Raw genomic sequence first — 22641 nt, 5'->3', positions numbered from 1 at the left:
CAAATTCTGTTGCACTCGCCAGGTTGTTATGTTATTGATCAAATTTGGCAATTAAGCACCAGGAGCAACCAAAATGCCGAAGTAATCTCTAGGGCTTTGGGGGGGGGGGGAGAAACACAAGTGTCTCCAGTAGTAGTGCCTCCAGCTGTTGCCAGACTATTTAGAACTCTCTGTATGACAATTTTGTAATTAAAAAAAGAGCCGTTGGTACCCTGGTAATGTCTGGCATTCTTTGTAGCTTTTTTTTTTTTTTTAACTTTGTTCAAAAATAAGACAGGCAGAAACACTTTTTCAACATTAAACACTTCAACCTGCTATGACAGCACCTTCTGTACGGAGCACAGGCAACTCAGTCTGAAGGAAAATGAAACCAAGTTGAGTTTTGGAGGCGGAGCCGAGCGTCACAGACACCCCGGACACGGCCCCGCCTCCAAAACTCACTACACACATAGGGCTGCCGCCGGAAAGCCCTGTGTGTATAGTGAGCAAGGAATACGCAGCGTATTTCGCGCTGCTGCCATAAATTTTGCGCAGCGTCAAATACGCTGCGTGTACGCCCTGTGGGAACGCACCCTAAAGGTGAATCCATTAGACATAGTATTAGTACTTACCGTAACCTAAAAGTTGCAGAGGACCTGCCGCCCATTATGATGCTGTAAAAACATGAGGGAGATTTATCAAATCCTGTGCAGAGTAAAGGTTGGCCAGTTGCATCAGATTGCTTCTTTAATTTTTAAAAAATGCCTCTGAAAAATAAAATCAATCTGATTAGTTGCTGTGGGCAACTACTCCTCTAGTCCTCTACACAGGTTTTGATAAGTCTCCCCATGACCTCTGCCACTGTGCCCAAGTACCCTCACTAGGACTGTAAAACACAGCTATGGTCTAGCTTTAAAGGGGTACTCCGGCCCTGAGACATCTTCCCTAGGGGATAAGATGTCTCACCGTGAGGGTCCCGCCGCTGGGGATCCCCCTCAATCTTGTGCCAGCTCACAAACAGCAGGGTGGCAACCAAGGGGCCGGAGTATCGTGACGTCACCCCCCCCCCCCCCCCCCCCCCGCTATGCAAGTTTATGGGAGGGGGCGTGACGGCCGTTACGCCCCCTCCCATAGACTTGCATAGCGGGGCGGGGGGTGACGTCACAGGGGGGCGGAGTCGTGACGTCACGATACTCTGGCCCCGTGGTCGGCACCCGGCTCTTTGTGAGCTGGCACAGTGGCGTGCAGCTCAAACAGGTGGGTGGTGAATACAAGATTGCGGGGGTCCCCAGCGGCGGGACCCCCACGGTGAGACATCTTATATTATAATAAAATCTTAGATAAGATGTCTCGGGGCCAGAGTATCCCTTTAACTACAAAGATCAAAGAGAAACCTTGTTCTGCCAATCTCTGGTTCACAGCATTGACCAACCTTAGCCAGGGGCTGGCAGACTCGGCAGTTCCTGTGGCTTGACATATCACAGGAAGTCATGCAGAGCAAAAGGGACAGGGACCTGTTGAAACTTCAGCTGCAGGGGATCCAGGGCAATTGAATGGCTTTTTTTTTTTTTTTTATCACCCTGACAAATTTTTTTACATTTTTTGGGGGGACTAGAATACCCTTTTAATGACAAAATAGATTGTCTGAAAATACATTGAGATAAGTCAGGCATGGCTACATTATCAGCGCTCACTAATAGGAGATAACATTGGTGGAACCTACTCGTTTTTTGAATCTGTGTCAAACTTGTCCAATGATTTTAAATACATTTCAGAGCCTACAATACCAGACATTGAGAACAAGAGGGGCGCTGTTTCTGTGAATCAAATGCAACCTTTTCTCTGTAATTTCAGACAATAGATTTATTTTATCACATTCCATCAGATGCAGTATTAAAGGGGTACTCCGGTGGAAACCTTTTTTTTTTTTTTTTTAATCAACTGGTGCCAGAAAGTTAAACAGATTTGTAAATTACTTCTATTAAAAATCTTAATCCTTCTAGTACTTATTAGCTGCTGAATACTACAATACTACAGAGGAAATTATTTTCTTTTTGGAACACAATGCTCTCTGCTGACACCTCTGTCCATTTTAAGAACAGTCCAGAGTAGGAAAAAAATCCCCATAGAAAACATATGCTGCTCTGAGATATCCAGATCCTAAAATGGACAGAGATGTTAGCAGAGAGCTCTGTGTTCCAAAAAGAAAATAATTTCCTCTGTAGTATTCAGCAGCTAATAAGTACTGGAAGGATTAAGATTTTTTAATAGAAGTAATTTACAAACCTGTTTTTCTTTCTGGCACCAATTGATTTAAAAAAATAAAAATAAAAAAAAGTTTTCCACCGGAGTACCTCTTTAAGAGCAGTGCTTCAAAAGGAGAATATAATGCCGTACAAATGCACCCAGAGCGACTATGGCTCCAAGATAAATACAGTTTAGTTTTACAGTACAATTTTGAATTATTAGGAATACTAATAGCATATTCTAAATGCATGGCTTAATATATAGATAAAAATCCCTAATGCTTAAGTCAGGTTATTTTTGCTGTTATTTCTGCTGTCATTTTCAGGTCCTATTAAGCCCGTTGGAATTCCTGCTATTAGAGGGCTTTCAAGTAAAGGTGGCACTTATTCTCTGACCCCAATTCGCATCCCCCTCAAATAATGGGGAAAGCTTATACCTAATGACAGCTATTATGGTAAGATAATTTGTTCTCAATTTGTAGATTGTGTATTGTTCCATGGCTTCAGGTATCTGTGAGCAACCAGCCAAAATTGAGAAAATAATAGGGCCAGGATTTTCTTTCTGTGCACAAAACCTACGTTGCAATATTCTATGTTGTTAAAAAAAATGTTGGGTCCATCGTGTATGGTATCTGTTATGGAAGAATGTGTTTTCTGATTAAACTGTCCCTTTCATGCACTGCTATGCTAACCCTCCATATGACTAAATCAAAAAAGCCAAATAAACCCCCAATAAAATGTAACTTTTAATAATGACTACTGAAAGGACATAAGGTTAAAATCTCCTATATTGCCACAGTTAATATATTATCATATAAGTGAAAAGCTGGATTATTAGGCATTGGGTTTATATTCCACCCAAACCATCAGCTCTAGCTGACTACATGTATTTCACAGTATTACATGTTTATTTTCCATAACTACCCAAGCTGCAGTCCTGGGTGTTTCTACTGTGGCAACAATGAAATTGTTAAAACCAATGAACAGACGCTGCCCCCTAACTAGTTTCGCTCACTAGGAGCTTCATCAGAGGTAAATGCAGATGACTGTCAAAATGGCGGCCAAACAAACCTTATATACCCTCTGTTAATGATGTCATCCTGAGGGTTGGTCATCAATTGACCAATTCCACCATACCTTATATGCAAGTGCTTTTGTTAACCAATCAGCCCCAGATATATTCATGCATTATAACCAATCAGAGAACTTGTTTATACATAGTCAATGGCAACTCCAATCAGGGTCCGCCACCTCATTCACAGTATCATTGTCACCTACTGAGGATGTCAGTATCACCTAGCCAATAGCACTATTAGTCCGTGATACTTACCGTAGCGTCGCTGTGAATTACTTCCGGTTCAGTCTATGTCTGCTTCTTGCGCTATCGGCGTCTGCGCTTTAGTGTTCCCGTCACTGCATAGTCCTAGAGTCCACGCGCATGCGTGAACTCTTAAACAAACCGACGGCCGCCGCTGATGTAATATACTGGCGCAGGCGCCACTTCTTAATCTCGCTACCTATCGGCAAATATCAATAAGTGCGCCTGCGCGCGGGCTCCAGTGATGTTATAAAGGAGCATGCTCATTAGAACAGCTATCATTTCCTCATATTAGAGATTATTATGGAGGATAACTTATAGATGGAAATTCAATCCAGTTGTCACCATGTCATTATTAATAAACGTACATAAATGTCACACTAAAGAGATCAGTATCTATAAACATACAAACAATCAATGATCAGGTAGTATCTATTAAACTAGTAACACATATATGTATCACAATAGAGGCAGACAAGGGAGAAAACAATCAGCAAATATTAGCCAGCAAGGTAAGCAACAGACAAATGTCCGCAATAAACTAACACCACAACATCATTATATATTTAAAAAAAAAAAACATGATCAAGATACTAACATTCAATAATTCCCAATTGCATATTCATATATTCATATTTATGGAATAGTTTTATGTCAGCAGACACGACTATTGATCCGCTTTTTAATAAAAGTTATCAATCATCAGTTCTCTTTGGGGGGGTGCCGATTGGACTTTTGACACACGGATATGATGGAAAAATCAATTAATGGTGAAATTTAACCAAAACTTAATATGCCGCCAGAATGTCCTACAATTATGACTGTACTTATCATTATTATCCTTTATATCGAACCACAACTTTATGTAATCAATCGGATCCTACATTGAATCCTATATTAAATATACTAATACTACTGAATTAGTTAACCGCTACACATATATATTATATTACAAGAAGGCTGAGAAAAAGAAACCTTCAGTCAGACCATTGGGACTCAGGCTCTTCAATCTGAATATCCAACGGGCTTCCTCCTTCAAAAGGAGGTTATCAAGATTGCCTTTACGTGCTCCCAATTTGATCTGACTGATTCCCCAGAAACGTAAGACCTCAACATCACCTCCATGAAGAAGGTTAACATGGTGCGAAATCGGGGTATCCTCATGTCTTCGGATAGAGCTAAGGTGCTGACATATCCTTCTTCTGAATTCCTGTATAGTCTTGCCTACATAAAAAAAAAAAAAATTCAGAGAACTGATGATTGATAACTTTTATTAAAAAGCGGATCAATAGTCGTGTCTGCTGACATAAAACTATTCCATAAATATGAATATATGAACATGCAATTGGGAATTATTGAATGTTAGTATCTTGATCATGTTTTTTTTTTTTAAATATATAATGATGTTGTGGTGTTAGTTTATTGCGGACATTTGTCTGTTGCTTACCTTGCTGGCTAATATTTGCTGATTGTTTTCTCTCTTGTCTGCCTCTATTGTGATACATATATGTGTTACTAGTTTAATAGATACTACCTGATCATTGATTGTTTGTATGTTTATAGATACTGATCTCTTTAGTATGACATTTATGTACGTTTATTAATAATGACATGGTGACAACTGTTTTGAATTTCCATCTATAAGTAATCCTCCATAATAATCTCTAATATGAGGAACTGATAGCTGTTCTAATGAGCATGCTCCTTTATAACATCACTGGAGCCCGCGCGCAGGCGCACTTATTGATATTTGCCGATAGGTAGTGAGATTAAGAAGTGGAGCATGCGCCAGTATATTACATCAGCGGCGGCCGTCAGTTTGTTTAAGAGTTCACGCATGCGCTTGGACTCTAGGACTATGCAGTGACGGGAACACTAAAGCGCAGGCGCCGGAAGCAGACATAGACTGAACCGGAAGTAATTCACAGCGACGCTACGGTAAGTATCACGGACTAATAGTGCTATTGGCTAGGTGATACTGACATCATCAGTAGGTGACAATGATACTGTGAATGAGGTGGCGGACCCTGATTGGAGTTGCCATTGACTATGTATAAACAAGTTCTCTGGTTATAATACATGAATATATCTGGGGCCGATTGGTTAACAAAAGCACTTGCATATAAGGTATGGTGGAATTGGTCAATTGATGACCAACCCTCAGGATGACATCATTAACAGAGAGTATATAAGGTTTGTTTGGCCGCCATTTTGACAGTCATCTGCATTTAACTCTGATGAAGCTCCTAGTGAGCGAAACTAGTTAGGGGGCAGTGTCTGTTCATTGGTTTTAACAATTTCATTGTTGCCACAGTAGAAACACCCAGGACTGCAGCTTGGGTAGTTATGGAAAATAAACATGTAATACTGTGAAATACATGTAGTCAGCTAGAGCTGATGGTTTGGGTGGAATATAAACCCAATGCCTAATAATCCAGCTTTTCACTTATATGATAATATATTAACTGTGGCAATATAGGAGATTTTAACCTTATGTCCTTTTAGTAGTCATTATTAAAAGTTTAATTTTATTGGGGGTTATTTGGCTTTTTTGTGCCGTTTGGCACTTGATTTAATGATTTAATTTGCCTTCCCTGATAAGGGTTTTTTGTGGTTGTTAACCCTCTATATGGCTGCTTTATGTTACAGAACTATTGTCCCTTTAATGCTCATAGACACTATTTATGTGCATGTGACCTTATAATGATTTTAGTAGAACATAGTTTATCACATTTATCATCGTTGCTTTGGTAAGCGAGTTCGGTAGGAATTTTTTTTTTGCTTTGGTTTTACTTATGTGTGACATATTTATTATACTATCACAGGGGGTTGATTAATTTGGCTCACTTAAGCAAAAACCAATAAAATCGCTTTGGAATACCATTTTCTTAGCGCACATAAGCAAAAAAAAAGTGTGTGTGTGTTTATAACATTTTTTAACACTTTTTTTTTTTTTTTTTAACTCTTCATTTCAGATCCATCTATCCTGTGGGCTACTTCAGATTTGGTGGACTACCATGAACAGTGTTTTTTGTTTAATATTAACAACATTTTGTTACGAGGGCTTGTGGAGGATTTTTGGGAATAAAAGTTGTTTTGTAAATGTTTAAAAATTTTTTATTTACTTTACAGGCTTAGTAGTGGAAGCCATCTTATAGACGGAGTCTATTACTAAGCCGAGGCTTAGCATTAGCCCCAGAATCAGTTAGCGCTAACCCCCAATTATTACCCCAGTGCCATAGGGGTGTCGGGAAGAGCCGGTACCAACAGGCCCGGAGCGTAAAAAATGGCACTCCTGGGCCTAGGCGGTAACAGGCTGGAGTTATTTAGGCTGCGGAGGTCCAGTAACAATGGTCCTCGCTCACCTTGGGTGACGTTAGGCTGTTGCTGTTTGGTTGGTATTTGGCTGGGAATAAAAAAAAACAGGGAACACTATGCAGTTTTCTTTTATTATTTAATTATGGGGGGAAAAAAACACATAGGGTTCCCCATATTTTTATTCTCAGCCAAATACGAACCAAGCAGCAACAGCCTGATGTTATCAGGATGGGCGAGGACCATTGTTACTGGCCCTCCCCAGCCTAAATAACACCAGCCTGTTACCACCTAGGCCCAGGAGCGCCATATTTGATGCTCCGGGCTTATTGGTACCGGCTCTTCCCGTCACCCCTGTGGTGGTGGGTACTGGGGTAATAATCGGGGGTTATTGCTAGCTGTTTTTGGTGCTAATGCTAAGCCCCGGCTTAGTAATGGATTCCTTCTATAAGACAGCTTCCACTACTAAGCCTGTAAAGTAAATAAAAAATAACTAAAAAAACCTGTTTAAAAAACTTTTATTCCAAAAAACACTCCCTCACAAGTCTGCATTAACAATTTTATTAACATTAAACAAAAAAAACAAAAAAAACAAAAAAAACACTGGTCATTGTCACAATCCACAGGATACATGGATCTGAAATGAGAAAAAAAAAAAAAAAAGAAAATAGGTTAGTACATTTATTGTAGCCCACCCGCACATTTCTCGTCTTCAGGGCATGCTGGGGGTTGTAGTCATGCGGTGCGGACGAGAAATGTGCGGGTGGGTTACAATAAATGTATGCTGGGAGTTGTAGTCATGCGGCACGGGCGGGTGGTGAAAAGCTTGTTATATGCCGGCCCATCTAACACACTCCCCCCTGCCGCACAACTACAATTCCCAGTATGTCCTTACAGACATGCTGGGTGTTGTAGTAGCATTGCGTGGGTGGGAGATGTGCAGGCAAGTGACAAGCTTGTCACCCTCCTGAACATCACCTCCCCACTCATCCCACCGTGCCTGTGAAAATGAAAGTAAAAAAAAAGTTGCACAAAAAGTCTCACCTGCGAGACATAGGCAAGTTTGTAAGCCAGGTTTGACCTTGCTTACACTTGCGACTTTTATTTGCTTACGTGCGACTTTCGCAATGATAAATCCTGGACCACTGTAAAGTAAAAACTGAAAATTGCTTAAGTAGGGCAGATTGGTATTTTTTGCTTACCCAAAAAAGTCTCACAAAAAATTGCTTAGGCGCACGTGCGACTTTAAGCAAAAAAAAAAAAAAAAGCTGCTAAATCCCTTGATAAATCTCCCTCAATATCCTTCTGTAAAACATTTATTTCTGAAGTTTCTATTCATAGTGTCAATTATTCCCCCCCCCCCCACCCCACCCCAGAAACTGTAACCTGCCCCTTGTTAGTATGAGACCACCACTGAATATTTGATCTTATCCTAAAAGACAAACTGGAAGGACATATTAAGTCTTTAGACCACTTGTTTTCTGTTTTTACTTTATGTTTAACCTTTAACCTAATTTCATCCGGAACTGTTCCGTATTTTTTTATTTTGTAGCCCAAGCCCAAGACTATTGCAATCTGGAGTTGGATTTGCCAGAAATCTCACAGACTTGCAAGAGACTTTGAGCAAATATGTCTCCAGATCGCAATAGTCTCAGATCAAGTCTTGGGTTCAGGATGTGCAGCATAACTTAAACAGATATCCTACCACCAGGATTATCAGAGGTCTGCTTTAAATGTCTTCTATCTGAACAAATTATGGTACACACTGTGAACACTGCAACCTCTTTATTTTTTACCAGACATCCAGCAGCTCTGTACATTTTGGAGTCTTTGTGCCTGGTACTGCAACACTTTACAGCTCATTCCCATTCAAATTAATGAACGCAGTACCAGACATGGCCACTACAAAATAACAGGGCTGTGCCTGGTATACAATGAAATGGATGTGGCACTGGTGGAGCACCACAGGCCTGGCATTCAAGTGATAAGTGGGGATACTGAGCAATGACCCCCTACCTGACCAGATATTGATGGCCTATACTGGAGATAGGTCGTCAATCTTAGAGCCCAAAAAACCCCTTTAAACGGGTACTCCGCCCTTAGACATCTTATCCCCTATTCACAGGAAAGGGGATAAGATGTCAGATCACGTGGGTCCCGCTGCTGAGGACCCCCGGGATCTCGGCTGCAGCACCCACCTCAACGGCTTCCGGCAATGCTGGAGGTTTCGGATCCCGACCATGTGAGCGGAAGAGCGTGACGTCACGACTCTGCCCCCGTGTGACGTCACACCCCTCCCCTCAAAGCATGTCTATGGGAGGGGGCGTGACAGTCGTCACGCCCCCTCCCATAGACTTGCATTGAGGGGCGGGGCAGGACGCTCTTCCGCTCGCGTGGTCGGGATCCGAAACCTCCAGCGTTGCCGGAAGCCGTTGAGGTGGGTGCTGCAGCAGAGTTCCCGGGGGTCCCCCGCGATCTGACATCTTATCCCCTTTCCTTTGAATAGGGGATAAGATGTCTAGGGGCGGAGTACCCCTTTAAATATTTTACTGATTCGGAGGTCTAGTGTCCATCAATTTTGATCATGTTTATGACTGGCTACAATTCTTTCTCTATTTTCAGGAAATCCGGCGAGACTGGATAAAACTGCCTGCCAGCCAGCATGTATCTAGTGTCATATGATATGACAAATCACATGGTTCTCCACCCACTTTCAATAGTGATTCCGTCTAACTCAGTGGCAGAAAGAAAACCAATGTGCCTTCTTCTTTCATTCTGTCTGTTATGGTGCTCTTAAGAAACGTTAACCGTTGGATGGTGCTGCACAGTACACACATTGCACTATTGTATATATTTGAGTTACATCTCCGAATGTCACCTACAATTGTCGGTTTCTCATAACCAGGGTCTGAATTTCTATTGGTATACAACTGTGGTGTTAAAGGGGTAGGTGTGGGTAATAGAGGTGATGGGTTTAAAGCAATACACAGTCCAGTTTGGCCAGCATTTTGTTTATTACAGACAAGATAAAAATAGTTTGGTTCATAAATATTCCATTTAAAAAAAGTTGTTTTGTAGGGCTACAGATTAAGGCTTGTTTATGTTGAAAGCTTAGTTATCTTCTACCTAAGAAAGCACAATTCTGAAATCTAATAGTACAGTTACTGCAGGTAGCCGTACATCACTGTGATATTGTATACTGGACATCAAGTGGAATATTGTGCAACTTTAAAATAAACTATAAAATGCATATGAATTCTATCATGTATGTGTGGTTTTTGAATACAGGCTACATGCTCAGGCATTATATTTAGCAGTTACATTTACCTATCGCAAAAACAATGAAGAGCTGCACTATATAAGTACATGAGCACCCTTATTATTTCAGGTGTTTCATGCACATCAATTGCACGTGTACTTAAATCAAGCACACAGGCTTGCAATCTCAATAGACAACCATTGGTGATAGTATGGATCATTATTCTTCAAAAGAGTGAAATAGGCGGCACTCACCAATTCCGTTCAAACTTCTTTATTGAACAATATGCTCACTTATTGTAACGAGAGGACAATATCCATTAACAGCAGTTGTGTACTACTGAACAAAGCCCCCCCCTGGCAGTAGTTCACCCCTGCTGTCGATGGACGTTGTCCTCCCTTGTTATCATATGTGAGCATATTGCTCAATAAAGAAGATTGAACGGAATTGGTGAGTGCCGCCTATTAAATTCTTTTAAGCAATATCGGTCGAGGATACTAATCATGCTGCGCACTACCTCCCGTTGCCACTTGTAACTACATGCTTCAGTAAGCTAAGGTTATGTTGTACAAATACCTGGAGTGATGCTGACAGCTGTGCCAGACATCATCTTCTATTTGTATAGAATAGTATAGATTGTACAGAACAGTGACAAAGCACTGCACCACTTTTGCGGCAAGACATTTTTTTTTAATTCTTCATCTGCTAAATGTGCACTGGTCACCTGTAAGTACTATTATTAGTAAGTGGAAGGGTTTAGGAGTAATAATAGCTCAGCCATGAAGCAGTAGGCCATGTTCATTTATCTTTTTGTTGTATCGCTAACTACAGGGTTCCATACTGCCTCCGAGTGCAGAGAAGATAACATAAATCCCATTTTACTGGCACAAGAAGAATATGCACTATGGCACTAGTGCATGAAAAGTAGTCACAGCCTATTAATACAATTGCCTCCTAGGACAGGATACACTATCCCTCTAGCGGGACCGACATGTATAGGAGAGGAGAGGGGGTGGGGGGGTTGGGGGGAGTCCATGTAAATACTAATAAAGGTGCAAAAAAAAAAAAAAAACTCCACTCAGCCTTGGTTTCTTCATTAAAATCACGCCTGCCGGAGTCAAGATAAGCAACAGCCTGTTTCAAATTCCCTGCTTCTTCTGGCCTTGAAAATGCGGGAAATCAGTGAAACAGGCTGTTGCTTTTCTTGACTCTGGCTGGTAGTCGTTCCTTTCCCGCTGGCGGACATGATTTTAATGGTGGCAATGCTATAATTTTTGCACATTTTACTGGCAATCTCATTCGTTGAGAATGCTACCTACCAGAATAGTGTCAACTGTAAATTTTCAAAGGTGTAATAGCATTTTTTTCAACACATTAAAAGAATGATACACGATGAATGGTAGAAATCTTTGCAGCGATTACAGCCTTCAGTCTTCTTGGGTGATGCCACAAGGTTTCCACACCTGGCTTTTCTTTGCAGATTAACTCAAGCTCTGTCAGGTTGGATGGGGACCATGGCTGAATCCAAGTAAGTTGAGCAGGTGGGATGTTACATCAAATATGGAGGAGGAGAGGATGTCAGAAATTATGGTAGCCAAAAGTGTCTAAATTTAGAGCCCATATGGAAGATCCTTCCACATGGAGAATGGCTAGGTAGTGCAGTAAGGATACGGGGTCTCAGCAATTCGAGACAGGAGACTGTTACTATCATGGAGGAGACAGAGTGCAGGTGGTTGGAACAAGCAGTGGTGTCCTGGAATTGCAGCCAAGGGTACCATGTGCGGGAGAATGTATCATGGGAAACCACCAACGATTAGGTCAGATCCTCGACTTGCAAAAAGTAATTCACCCTGACGACCAAAGAGACATAAACGGGGACACTGATTGTTTCCAGAGTAGAGGAATACAGGTCCTGGCAGCCATGACCAAGAACGTGTAGACCTTTGTGGAGCTGTCAGTGTTGCAGGAGGAAAAGAGCTGGAGTCAATGCCATTAAAAAAATAATTTACAAAACCATATTGTTGATGATTTTATACAGTTTCCTGCTCTTAGATAATGTTTTACATTTCTTGGACAATCCCTTTAACCCCTTAAGGACCCCCAGCATTTTTTTGCATATCTGACCACTGTCACTTTGAGCATCAATAACTCTGGGATGCTTTTTCCTTTTCATTCCGATTCCAAGATTGTTTTTTCAACATTTCCTAAATCAATTTTTCAGGGACCAGTTCAGATTTAAAGTGGATTTGAGGGGCCTTCATATCAGAAATACCCCATTATAAAAACTGCACCCCTCAAAGTATTCAAAATGACTTTCAGAAAGTGTGTTAACCCTTTAGGTGGAGAGAGAGAATTTGGATTTGAAGTCAAGGACCATGTGCGTTTAGAAAGCCGCCCCCCCCCCCCCGTGGTGCCAGAACAGTGCCCCCCCCGTCACCCCATTTTAGAAACTACACCCCTCACAGAATGCAATAAGGGGTGCAGTGAGCATACACTGGCATTTCACTCCGGGCTGTGCAAAGAAAAAAAAAATTTTCATTTTCACGGACCACTGTTACAAAAATCTCAGACACCTGTGGGGTATAAATGCTCACTGCACCCCTTATTACTTGAGGAGTGTAGTTTCCAAAATGGGGTCACCCTGGGGGGGCTCTGTTCTGGCACCATGGGGCTTTGTAAACACACATGGCCTTCAATTCCAGACCGAGTCTCTCTCCAAAAGCCCAATGGCGCTCCTTCTCTACTGAGCATTGTAATGCACCAGCAGGGCACTGTACTTCCACATATGGGGAATTTATATACTCAGAAATGGGGTTACAAATTTTGGGGGGATTTTTTTTCCTGTTACCACTTGTGAAAATGAAAAATTTGGGATAACACAAGCATTTGTGAAAAAATTTTTATTTTTCACTTTCAAGGAAAATTCTTCAAACACCCCTTGTTACGTTATGTGAGGGGTGTAGTTTCCAAAATGGGGGTCACACGTGGGTGTTTTTTTGTTTGTCAGAACCGCTGTAACAATCAGCCATCCCTGTGCAAATCACCTCAAATGTACATGGTGCTCTCACTCCTGAGCCTTGTTGTGCGCCCGCAGAGCATTTTACGTCCACGTATGGGGTATTTCCGTACGCTATTACAAATTTTGGGAGTCTTTTTCCCCTTTACCTCTTATGAAAATGAAAAGTATGGGGCAACACCAGCATGTTAGTGTAAAATATACATATCTATTTTTTTGCAATAACATGCTGGAATAGACCCCTTTTACCTTTTCATAAGGGGTGAAAGGAGAAAGTCCCCCAAAATTTGTTAGGCAATTTCTCCTGAGTACGGAATACCCCATTTTTGACCCTAAACTGTTGCCTTGAAATACGACAGGGCTCCGAAGTGAGAGAGACATGCGGATTTGAGGCCTAAATTAGGGATTTGCATGGGATGGACCCGGATGCAAGAATTACACTTGCCTCAGATACCAAAATTACCCTACAGCAGTGTTTCCCAGACAAGGTGCCTCCAGCTATTGCAAAACTCCCAGCATGTCTGGGCAGTCAACAGCTGTCTGGTAATACTGGGAGTTGTTTTGCAACAGCTGGAGGCTCCGTTTTGGAAACACTGCCGTATTAGATGTTTTTTATTGGGGGGGGGGGTAACTGTAGGGGTATGTGTAAATGTAGTGTTTTTACTTTTTATTATGTGTTAGCGTAGTGTTTTTATTGTACATTCACACGGATGGGGCGTTTACAGTGAGTTTCCCGCTGGGAGTTTGAGCTGCAGAGGAAAATTTGCTGCATCTCAAACTCGCAGCGAGAATCTCACTGTAAACCCCTGCCCATGTGAATGTCTCTGACAGCTCCGATCATCCCTATTTGCTGGGCGATTGGGTCACCAGAGACCTGATCAGCCCGGAATCGCCAATCAGAATCGAATGGGTTTTGCATGGGGTGCCTCCTGAACGATTTCAGCAGGCATCCCGGTTTGGTCCATGTCTGCCATTAAACCCTCAGATTCCACATTCCGGCACTTCAAATCGCTGATCTGATCGCCCGCGACACCACCGCAGGGATCAGATCAGCCAAGATGCCAAGGTGCATCCGTCCCCCGATGTTTTCTCCTCTGGTCTGAGACTGAGCAGACCAGAGAAGAAGATCGCCGATAACACTGAGTGCATGCATATGCATAGCACTGAACAGTATTAGCAATCTGATGATTGCTTAACAAAGTAAAATAAATGTAAAAAAAAAAAAGTTGTGAAAAAGCCCCTTCCCAAAAAAGTGTTTAGCATTTTTTCCAAACATATTTGGTATCGCCACGTGTGTTAATTTCTAAACTTTAAAAATGACCCGGTACGGTGAATGGTGTAAATGTTAAACAACAATTCCAAAATGTTTGCTTTTTATAAAAAAAAATTTTTGCAATGTGATGTGACCAAAAAGCAATCAAAAAGTCACATACGCAAATGTGGTCCAAAAAAATAAATAAACAGACCATGGCGCAAAAAGTAAGTCATCATACAGCCCCGTATACGGAAAAATTAGAATGTTAGAGGCGGTCAAAATAGGTCAATTTTAAAACATACTGATTTTGTAATGAAAGGTTTGAGATTTTTTAAAAGCAGTACAATAATAGGAAAGTATGTAAACAAATTGACAAAATAAAGAAAACATGTCATTTTTACCACAAAGTATACAGCGTGAAAACCTAAAATGTATGAGTTAACCATACATTTAACCATGCTGGGGACCCCCGGGATCTCTGCTGCAGCACCGCGCTATCATTACTGCACAGAGCACACTCGCTCTGTGCGTAATGAGCGGCGATACAGGGGCCGGAGCATTGTTACGTCACGGCTCCGCCCCTCGTGACATCACAGCCAGCGATCTGACATCTTATCCCCTATCCTTTGGATAGGGGATAAGATGCTAGGGACCGAGGACCCTTTTAAGGGGTTAATAGAGAAATATAGTTCAATTTATATAGTTCCTTATATTCTCACATGACTGCTGGGAATTTTCTTTTCGGATTTGATAGTTGCAGCCATTTTGTGTTCAGTTCTACCCTCACTCAGTTAGGATTACCTAATTACCTGATTGTTTGCATTAGGGTATTTGTTGTCAGCAAGAAGGTGTGGCGCCAATAAGCACCCCTACCTACTGTAGAACCATTGACTATTCAGAATCAGAAGTGTACATTTGCATGACTGCCTGTTTAAAAAAAAAGCATCACATTCTGTCGATGTGGTCTTCATGGGTTTGTAAGCAAGAAATACTTTTGGCGGAGAGATTAAAGGGGTAGTCCAGTGGTGAAAAACTTATCCCCTATCCTAAGGATAGGGGATAAGTTTGAGATCGCGGGGGGTCCGACCGCTGGGGCCCCCTGCGATCTCTCTGTACGGGGCCCCGGCTCTCCGCCGAGATAGCGGGTGTCGACCCCCGCACGAAGCGGCGGCCGACACGCCCCCTCAATACATCTCTATGGCAGAGCCGGAGATTGCCGAAGGCAGCGCTTCGGCTCTGCCATAGAGTTGTATTGAGGGGGCGTGTCGGCCGCCGCCTCGTGCGGAGGTCGACACGCCCCCTTCCCGCCGGCTGTCGGGGCTCCATACAGGAGATCTCGGGGGGCCCCAACAGTCGGACCCCCCCGCGATCTGCAACTTATCCCCTATCCTTAGGATAGGGGATAAGTTGCTCACCACTGAATCACCACTGGACTACTCCTTTAAGGATAGACAAAGAAACCTCAAACCTTTAAAAGGGTACTCCGGTGGAAAACAAATGTTTTCAGATCAACTGGTGCCAAAAAGTTAAACAGATTTGTAAATTACTTCTATAAAAAAATCTTTACCCTTCCGGTACTTTTTAGCAGCTGAATGCTACAGACGATATTCTATACTTTTATAATTTCTTTTTTGTCTTGTCCACCGTGCTCTCTGCTGACACCTGCTGTCCATATCAGGAAATGTCCAGAGCAGGAGAAAATCCACATTGCAAACCTATGCTGCTCTGGACAGTTCCTGATAAGGGCATCAGGTGTCAGCAATGAGCACTGTGGACAAGACTTTTTTTAAAGTATAGAATTTTCTCTGTAGCATACAGCTGCTAAAAAGTACTGGAAGGGTAAAGATTTTTTTTATAGAAGTTATTTACAAATCTGTTTCACTTTCTGGCACCAGTTGATTTAAAAGAAAAAAAAAATTTTTTTTTTACCAGAGTACCTCTTTAACCATTCCAGTTCTTATCAGCTGCTGTATGCTCTACAGGAAGTTGTGTAGTTCTTTCCAGTCTGACCACAGTGCTTTCCCATGCCACCTCTCTCTGTGCCAGGAACTGTCCAGAGCAATATCCCACAACAAACCTCTCTTGTTCTGGACAGTTCCTGACACGGACAGAGGTGGCAGCAGAGAGCACTGTGGTCAGACTGGAAAGAACTTAACAGAAGTGGAAGGATTAAGATTTTTAAATGGAAGTAATTTACAAAACTGTATAACTTTCTGGCACCAGTTGATTTTCCACCGGAGTACCCCTTTGAAAAAAATTTAAGCAAAAAAAAGACAACAGTACAGTACAACAGGTATTTGTAAATATATAGCTGCTTTACTTCTCACTGTATAACATCATTCCCCATATGGTTACATAAATATTACAACAATACATTCTCTTATGATGCCTCTTCATTGATCAGTTTAGAGAGATTCATTTTTGTTTTCTCCATAGCTATGCTTTTAGCTCTTCGTGATGGCCTTGTAGCAACTGGGACCGGTTCTGCTTCTTTAGCCTCCCTGAAAAAAAAAATATATATATATACAAGGACACGTTCCATTAAGATACCATGGCTACATTATGTGGAGAATTAAAGTTGTAAGAAAGTCCAGTTATCCAGAGCCCCTGAAGCAATGCTCCTCACTAGACATCAGGTACCACACACCATATATCAACCTTGTAAAACTCATCCCCGTTTACTACCTTTGCAAAATGTTATGGAAAAACAAACGTGGCTTAATAGCATTGGGTTTCTGGACATGTATCCAAGAGCAATATTTGAATGTTCTCCCCTTACACAGATACATTTGGAACTTTGATTTTGTGAGTAATAACCTCTATACTGTGCTGCAGAATATACATCGATGGATTGTTTTTAGCAAGACAGCTCATTTTTAATAGAACCATTTAGGGGTACATCTAAATTTTTAAAGGGTACCCTTCATCAAAAAAGGTTTTGATATATTATAGGTTAATGTATGCAGAATAACTTTCCAATAGCCTGTTATTAAAAAAATATGCTTCTATTCAATTTTCCACTTTGAAAAAATGACCACTAGAGGTCTCTCTACAATTCCTGTCCGCAAGCCCTTTTTATAGATTTCAGACTCATGCTGGAGTTCTAAATTTCAGACTGCAGCCAGGACACAGACAAGCTCAGCGATGCTTCCTGCCTGTCAGACAGACAGGCAGGAGCCAGCACTGTGCTCATAGCACAGCAGGGCATACTCCTGACTCTGCCTTACTGCATGCCCTCATTCATTTTACTATCTGAGCTCCAAATCTTTCTTCTCTCTGCACATGCAGTTGTAAACAGAGAGAAGACTCAGAGTTGCCAGCTGAGCTTGTCTGTGTCTGAGATTTAGGACTCCAGCATGAGTCTGAAATCTATAAAAAGGGCTTGCGGCCAGGACTAGTAGGGAGACCTCTAGTGGTTGTTTTTTCTAAGTGGAAAATTAAATAGAAAGAAGCATATTTTTTAATAGCATGCAAATTGGAAAGTTATTCACAATACATGAAGCTATAATATATCAAAAGTTTTTTTTTGATGAAAGGTACCCTTTAACTTGTGTTTGGGGGAGCACCTATTTATTTTTATTTTTTTTTAATATGTAATACACTGTGCATGTTAACTCCATCACATAAGCCATTATATTTCCGGTAATACCATACATATATATATATATAAATATATAGGGATTTTTTTTTTCTATATACTTTAGCAAGATAAAGCCATGTTTTGTTAGTGTTCAACTGATGTAATAGGCCATCAACTATTATGGCATCCTAGCCATTGTGCCAGTGACCTGACAGATGAAGCCCCTCTCCCTCTACTTATTTAGATGTTAATATTGTACAATACATCTAGCAGGGTTAACCAGCAGGCATAGAGGTTATATGGCAGTGGAATGTTCGCTGTATATTACAGTCGGCATCTGCTGCAGATGCCATAGGCCCAGCTCCTAAAGCCTTTGCTATCCACTGGTACTTGTATATCCATTTGCAGGAATGCACTAGACATACAGTTATGTTTCACTTGCAAGAAGGGATTATGGAACCAGTCGACTTTGAGCAAAAAGTACAGTTTAATGGTGTTTCATTCCTCCAGACACAGTGTTTGCAATGGCTCCTTACCCTGGCTATTTGTAGTGGTGTAAGGACGACACTGCAGTTCCTGCACTATAAATAGTCCAGTGGTGCAAGCATGAGTGCAAGTAGGTATTGAGTCTGCGGAGCTTGAATGAGAGCCATAGCCCCTACAGCAGGACAACTAGGCTGCCAACCTAATGTGGGTGTGTGTGTGTGGTGGGGGACTAGGCTGCCAACCTAGTGTGTGTGTGGGGGGGGGGGAACTAGGCTGGCAACCTAATGGGGGGGGGGGGGAGGAGAGAGAACTAGGCTACCAACCTAATGTGCGGGGAAACTAGGCTGCCAACCTAATGTGTGGGGGGGGGGGAAACTGGGCTGCCAACCTAATGTGTGTGTGTGTGTGTGGGGGGGGGGGGGGGGGAGGGGGGGACTAGGCTGCCAACCTAATGTGGGGGGGGGGGGGGGAGGGGGGACTAGGCTGCCAACATAATGTGGGGGGGGGGGGGGGGGGGTGGAACTAGGCTGCCAACCGAATGTGGGGGGGGGGGGGTGGAACTAGGCTGCCAACCTAGTGTGGTGCGGGGGAACTAGGCTGCCAACCTAGTATGGGGCGGGGGATCTAGGCTGCCAACCTAATGTGGGGCGGGGGAACTAGGCTGCCAACCTAATGTGGGGCGGAGGAACTAGGCTGCCAACCTAATGTGGGGGGAGGGGACTAGGCTGCCGTGTGTGTGTGTGACTAGGCTGCCAACCTAATGTGGGTGGAACTAGGCTGCCAACCTAATGTGCTGCCTACCTAGTGTGGGGGAACTGTGCTGCCTACCTAGTGTGGGGGAACTATGGTAAGGTACTGTATCGCGGCAGAGGGGTAGTCTTATATGGCGAGTATATCCCAAACTCTATATTTTAACTATATTTTATACGGTGGAAAATACGGTAGTACAAAATATGAAAGTAAAATCAGAAGAGAAACAAGTTAAGAAAAAAAAGAACATGTTTCAGTATCTGGGATACATCCTCTTCAACATACCCTTCAGTCACAGGATCTACAGATCTGCTGCTCTTTTTCCTTGTACTTGCAGAAGCAGCTTTTTTACGACCTGCAGAAGATAAAAGTAACAGTACAATGTAACCTGGACACTAAGGATCCTGGAACAAGAATATAATGTTATAGTAGTATATTACCTCGGGTAGCTTTGCCTCTGACAGTCTTTTGTACCTCAAACACATCATCGTTTTCATCATTCTGATTGGCTAAAAAGGACACAGCAAAACAAAAGAGGTTGACAAAGAAACACATTTTATTTTTTTTTACTTACCAAGTACTTCAGGACTTTAAAAAACCTTTTATCTTTCCAGCCCAAACTATAGCCACTTTAGCTAGATCATTTGAAAAAGATGGTCAGTAACCAATATGGCCACCATTGCATCATCTAGCTTTGTCACACAGTTTTTATTTCCAGACTTTTGTCTCCAGAGGAAAGCGATACATCATAGCACAGTGTTTCCCAACCAGGGTGCCTCCAGCTGTTGCAAAACTACAATTCCCAGCCGATGGCTGTCCGGGCATGCTGGGAATTGTAGTTTTGCAACAGTTGGAGGCATCCTGGTTGGCAAACACTGTCATTAGAGATGAGCGAACTTACAGTAAATTCGATTCGTCACAAACTTCTCAGCTCGGCCGTTGCTGCCTTTTCCTGCATAAATTAGTTCAGCTTTCCGATGCTCCGGTGGGCTGGAAAAGGTGGATACAGTCCTAGGAAAGAGTCTCCTAGGATTGTATCCACCTTTTCCAGCCCACGGGAGCACCTGAAAGCTGAACTAATTTATGCAGGAAAAGCCATCAACTGCCGAGCCGAGAAGTTCGTGACGAATCGAATTTACTGTAAGTTCGCTCATCTCTAATTCTGATCATGACTACAGTAAACTTTAAAAAAGGACATAGAAAACTGACAGCAGATAAAGAAATGGTTTATCTAGTCTGCTATTATACATTTTTTAATTCTACCCTTTGGGTAGGTGCACGTGATGTAGAAAATATGCAGCAGACTATGGAAAAAAAAAAAAAATCAGAGGCTACCCTTATTTATATTCCACTGTATTCGTTCAATGGGGAAGGATACATGTTCGGCTTAATGGGGTTTTCTGGAATTTATTGACTAATGGCCTATCCACAGGATTTATAGCTGAACGGCGGGGTGGAATCCCTGTGCTGTTCACTTTATAGGGGTGACACCAAGTAACTGCAGCTCGGCTCCCATTCACGGTTACCTGGCTCCACCAGTATATAATGAATGGTGCATGGTTTCCAGTACCAAAATGCCAAACAGATGATCAGCATGGCAGCCAGGTGTCGACTCACCTGGAAACACTTATTTTATTTTGCTTGGGGTGGGGTATAAAAAAAAGGATACACACTTGCTTTGGTACCCCACATCTCCTGTTCAGCCATTTCCAGTCCCACACTGGTCATCAATTCCAGCAGAAGTCTTCTCAGCCAATCAATGACGGAGGCAGGACACTGCAGAAGTCATTGATTGGCCGAGCAGATGAGTCTTTAAAAAAGGGGTTATCCAGGAAAAAACTTTTTTTATATATCAACTGGCTCCAGAAACTTAATCAGATTTGTAAATTACTTCTATTAAAAAAATCTTAATCCTTTCAGTACTTATGAGCTGCTGAAGTTGAGTTGTTCTTTTCTGTCTAAGTGCTCTCTGATGACACCTGTCTCGGGAGCTGTCCAGAGTAGAAGCAAATCCCCATAGCAAACCTCTTCTGTGCTTGTCTTGGGAACTGGCCAGAGTAGATGTCAGCAGAGAGCACTATTGCCAGACAGAAAAGAACAACTCAACTTCAGCAGCTGATAATTATTGGAAGGATTAAGATTTTTTTTAATAGAAGTAATTTACAAATCTGTTTAACTTTCTGGAGCTAGTTAATATAAAAAATAAAAAATAAAAAAAAAACATTTTTTTCCTGGAATACCTCTTTAAAGGGGTATTCCGCCCCTAGACATCTTATCCCCTATCCAAAGTATAGGGGATAAGATGTCAGATCGCCGCGGTCCCGCTGCTGGGGACCCCCGGGATCCCCGCTGCGGCACCGCGCTATCATTACAGCACAGAGCAAGTTCGCTCTGTGCGTAATGACGGGCGATACGGGGGACGGAGCAGCGTGACGTCATGGCTCCGCCCCTCGTGACATCACAGCCTGTCCCCTTAATGCAAGTCTATGGGAGGGGGCGCCACGCCCCCTCCCATAGACTTGTATTGAAAGAGGCGGGCCGTGCCATCACGAGGGGCGGAGCCGTGACATAACGATGCTCCGGCCCCTGTACCGCCCGTCATTACGCACAGAGCGAACTTGCTCTGTGCTGTAATGATAGCGCGGTGCCGCAGCGGGGATCCCGGGGGTCCCCAGCAGCGGGACCGCGGCGATCTGACATCTTATCCCCTATACTTTGGATAGGGGATAAGATGTCTAGGGGCGGAATACCCCTTTAAAGAAGGATCTATTTCAGAAGTAGTTACAAGTGGTAACAAGCGGGGAGTCAGGGGTAGGAGAGTATAATTTATTTTTACTGCTGCCTTAGCAAAACATAGCACATTTTAGGATCTCAGAATAGCCCTTTAAATCTGTTGTATTTTATAATTATCTTTTGGTAGATGAGGTTTCTAGAATGGGACACACTATTCCGGATGCGGTTTCATTAGAGCTCTATATACAGTGGGATCACAACCTCCTTTCTCCTGGTTATACCTTACAGCCTTTTCTTTCTATTCACTTATGAATATATATACACACACACACATATATATATATATATATATATATATATATATATATATACACACATATATCCGAGGTTTCATTTAATACATACATTTCTATAAATTCAACCCACATCTGTATTGTTCCCTATAGAATGAAAGCTTTCAGTTCCTGTGTTGCGTTACCTTCCCTGCTCTCCGGTTCGTTAGTTGCAGAGGCTTCCTGAGATACCAAAACCACTTCCTTTGATTCTTTTGGAATTTTATTGTCACTCAGTTGGATCTTGACCTTTTCTAGTGCTCTTAAGCAAACTTTATCCATAATATCCTAAAACAAAATGCAAAAGTAAACATTTTCATGAAACACTGGGTAAGATCAGGGATATCACTTATTGGCTTGCCATACATTTAA

General features: G+C 42.3%; 2 protein-coding genes across 4 annotated transcripts in view; one reads left to right on the top strand and one right to left on the bottom strand.

The window, feature by feature from the left end:
- The window catches only part of LCORL (ligand dependent nuclear receptor corepressor like), a 109106-nt gene extending 98980 nt beyond the window's left edge, over positions 1-10126 (top strand). For both annotated transcript variants that reach the window (XM_056555364.1, XM_056555371.1), the window contains exons 8-9: positions 2552-2680; positions 9481-10126. In XM_056555364.1, coding sequence (XP_056411339.1) covers positions 2552-2646 — 95 coding nt within the window. In that variant the 3' untranslated portion in view covers positions 2647-2680; positions 9481-10126. The remainder of the gene's footprint in view (positions 1-2551; positions 2681-9480) is intronic.
- A 6550-nt stretch (positions 10127-16676) lies between these two features.
- Positions 16677-22641, bottom strand: part of NCAPG (non-SMC condensin I complex subunit G) — a 51567-nt gene continuing 45602 nt past the window's right edge. For both annotated transcript variants that reach the window (XM_056555352.1, XM_056555344.1), the window contains 4 exons: positions 22416-22557; positions 19645-19713; positions 19490-19559; positions 16677-16889 (listed from right to left, as the gene is read on the bottom strand). In XM_056555352.1, the coding sequence (XP_056411327.1) occupies positions 16769-16889; positions 19490-19559; positions 19645-19713; positions 22416-22557 (402 nt within the window). In that variant the 3' untranslated portion in view covers positions 16677-16768. The remainder of the gene's footprint in view (positions 16890-19489; positions 19560-19644; positions 19714-22415; positions 22558-22641) is intronic.

The sequence above is a fragment of the Hyla sarda genome, chromosome 1, assembly GCF_029499605.1.
Source record: "Hyla sarda isolate aHylSar1 chromosome 1, aHylSar1.hap1, whole genome shotgun sequence".
NCBI classification, from domain to species: domain Eukaryota; kingdom Metazoa; phylum Chordata; class Amphibia; order Anura; family Hylidae; genus Hyla; species Hyla sarda.
The sequence above is the reverse complement of the archived record's forward strand: the minus strand, read 5'-3'. Positions and strand labels throughout refer to the sequence as shown.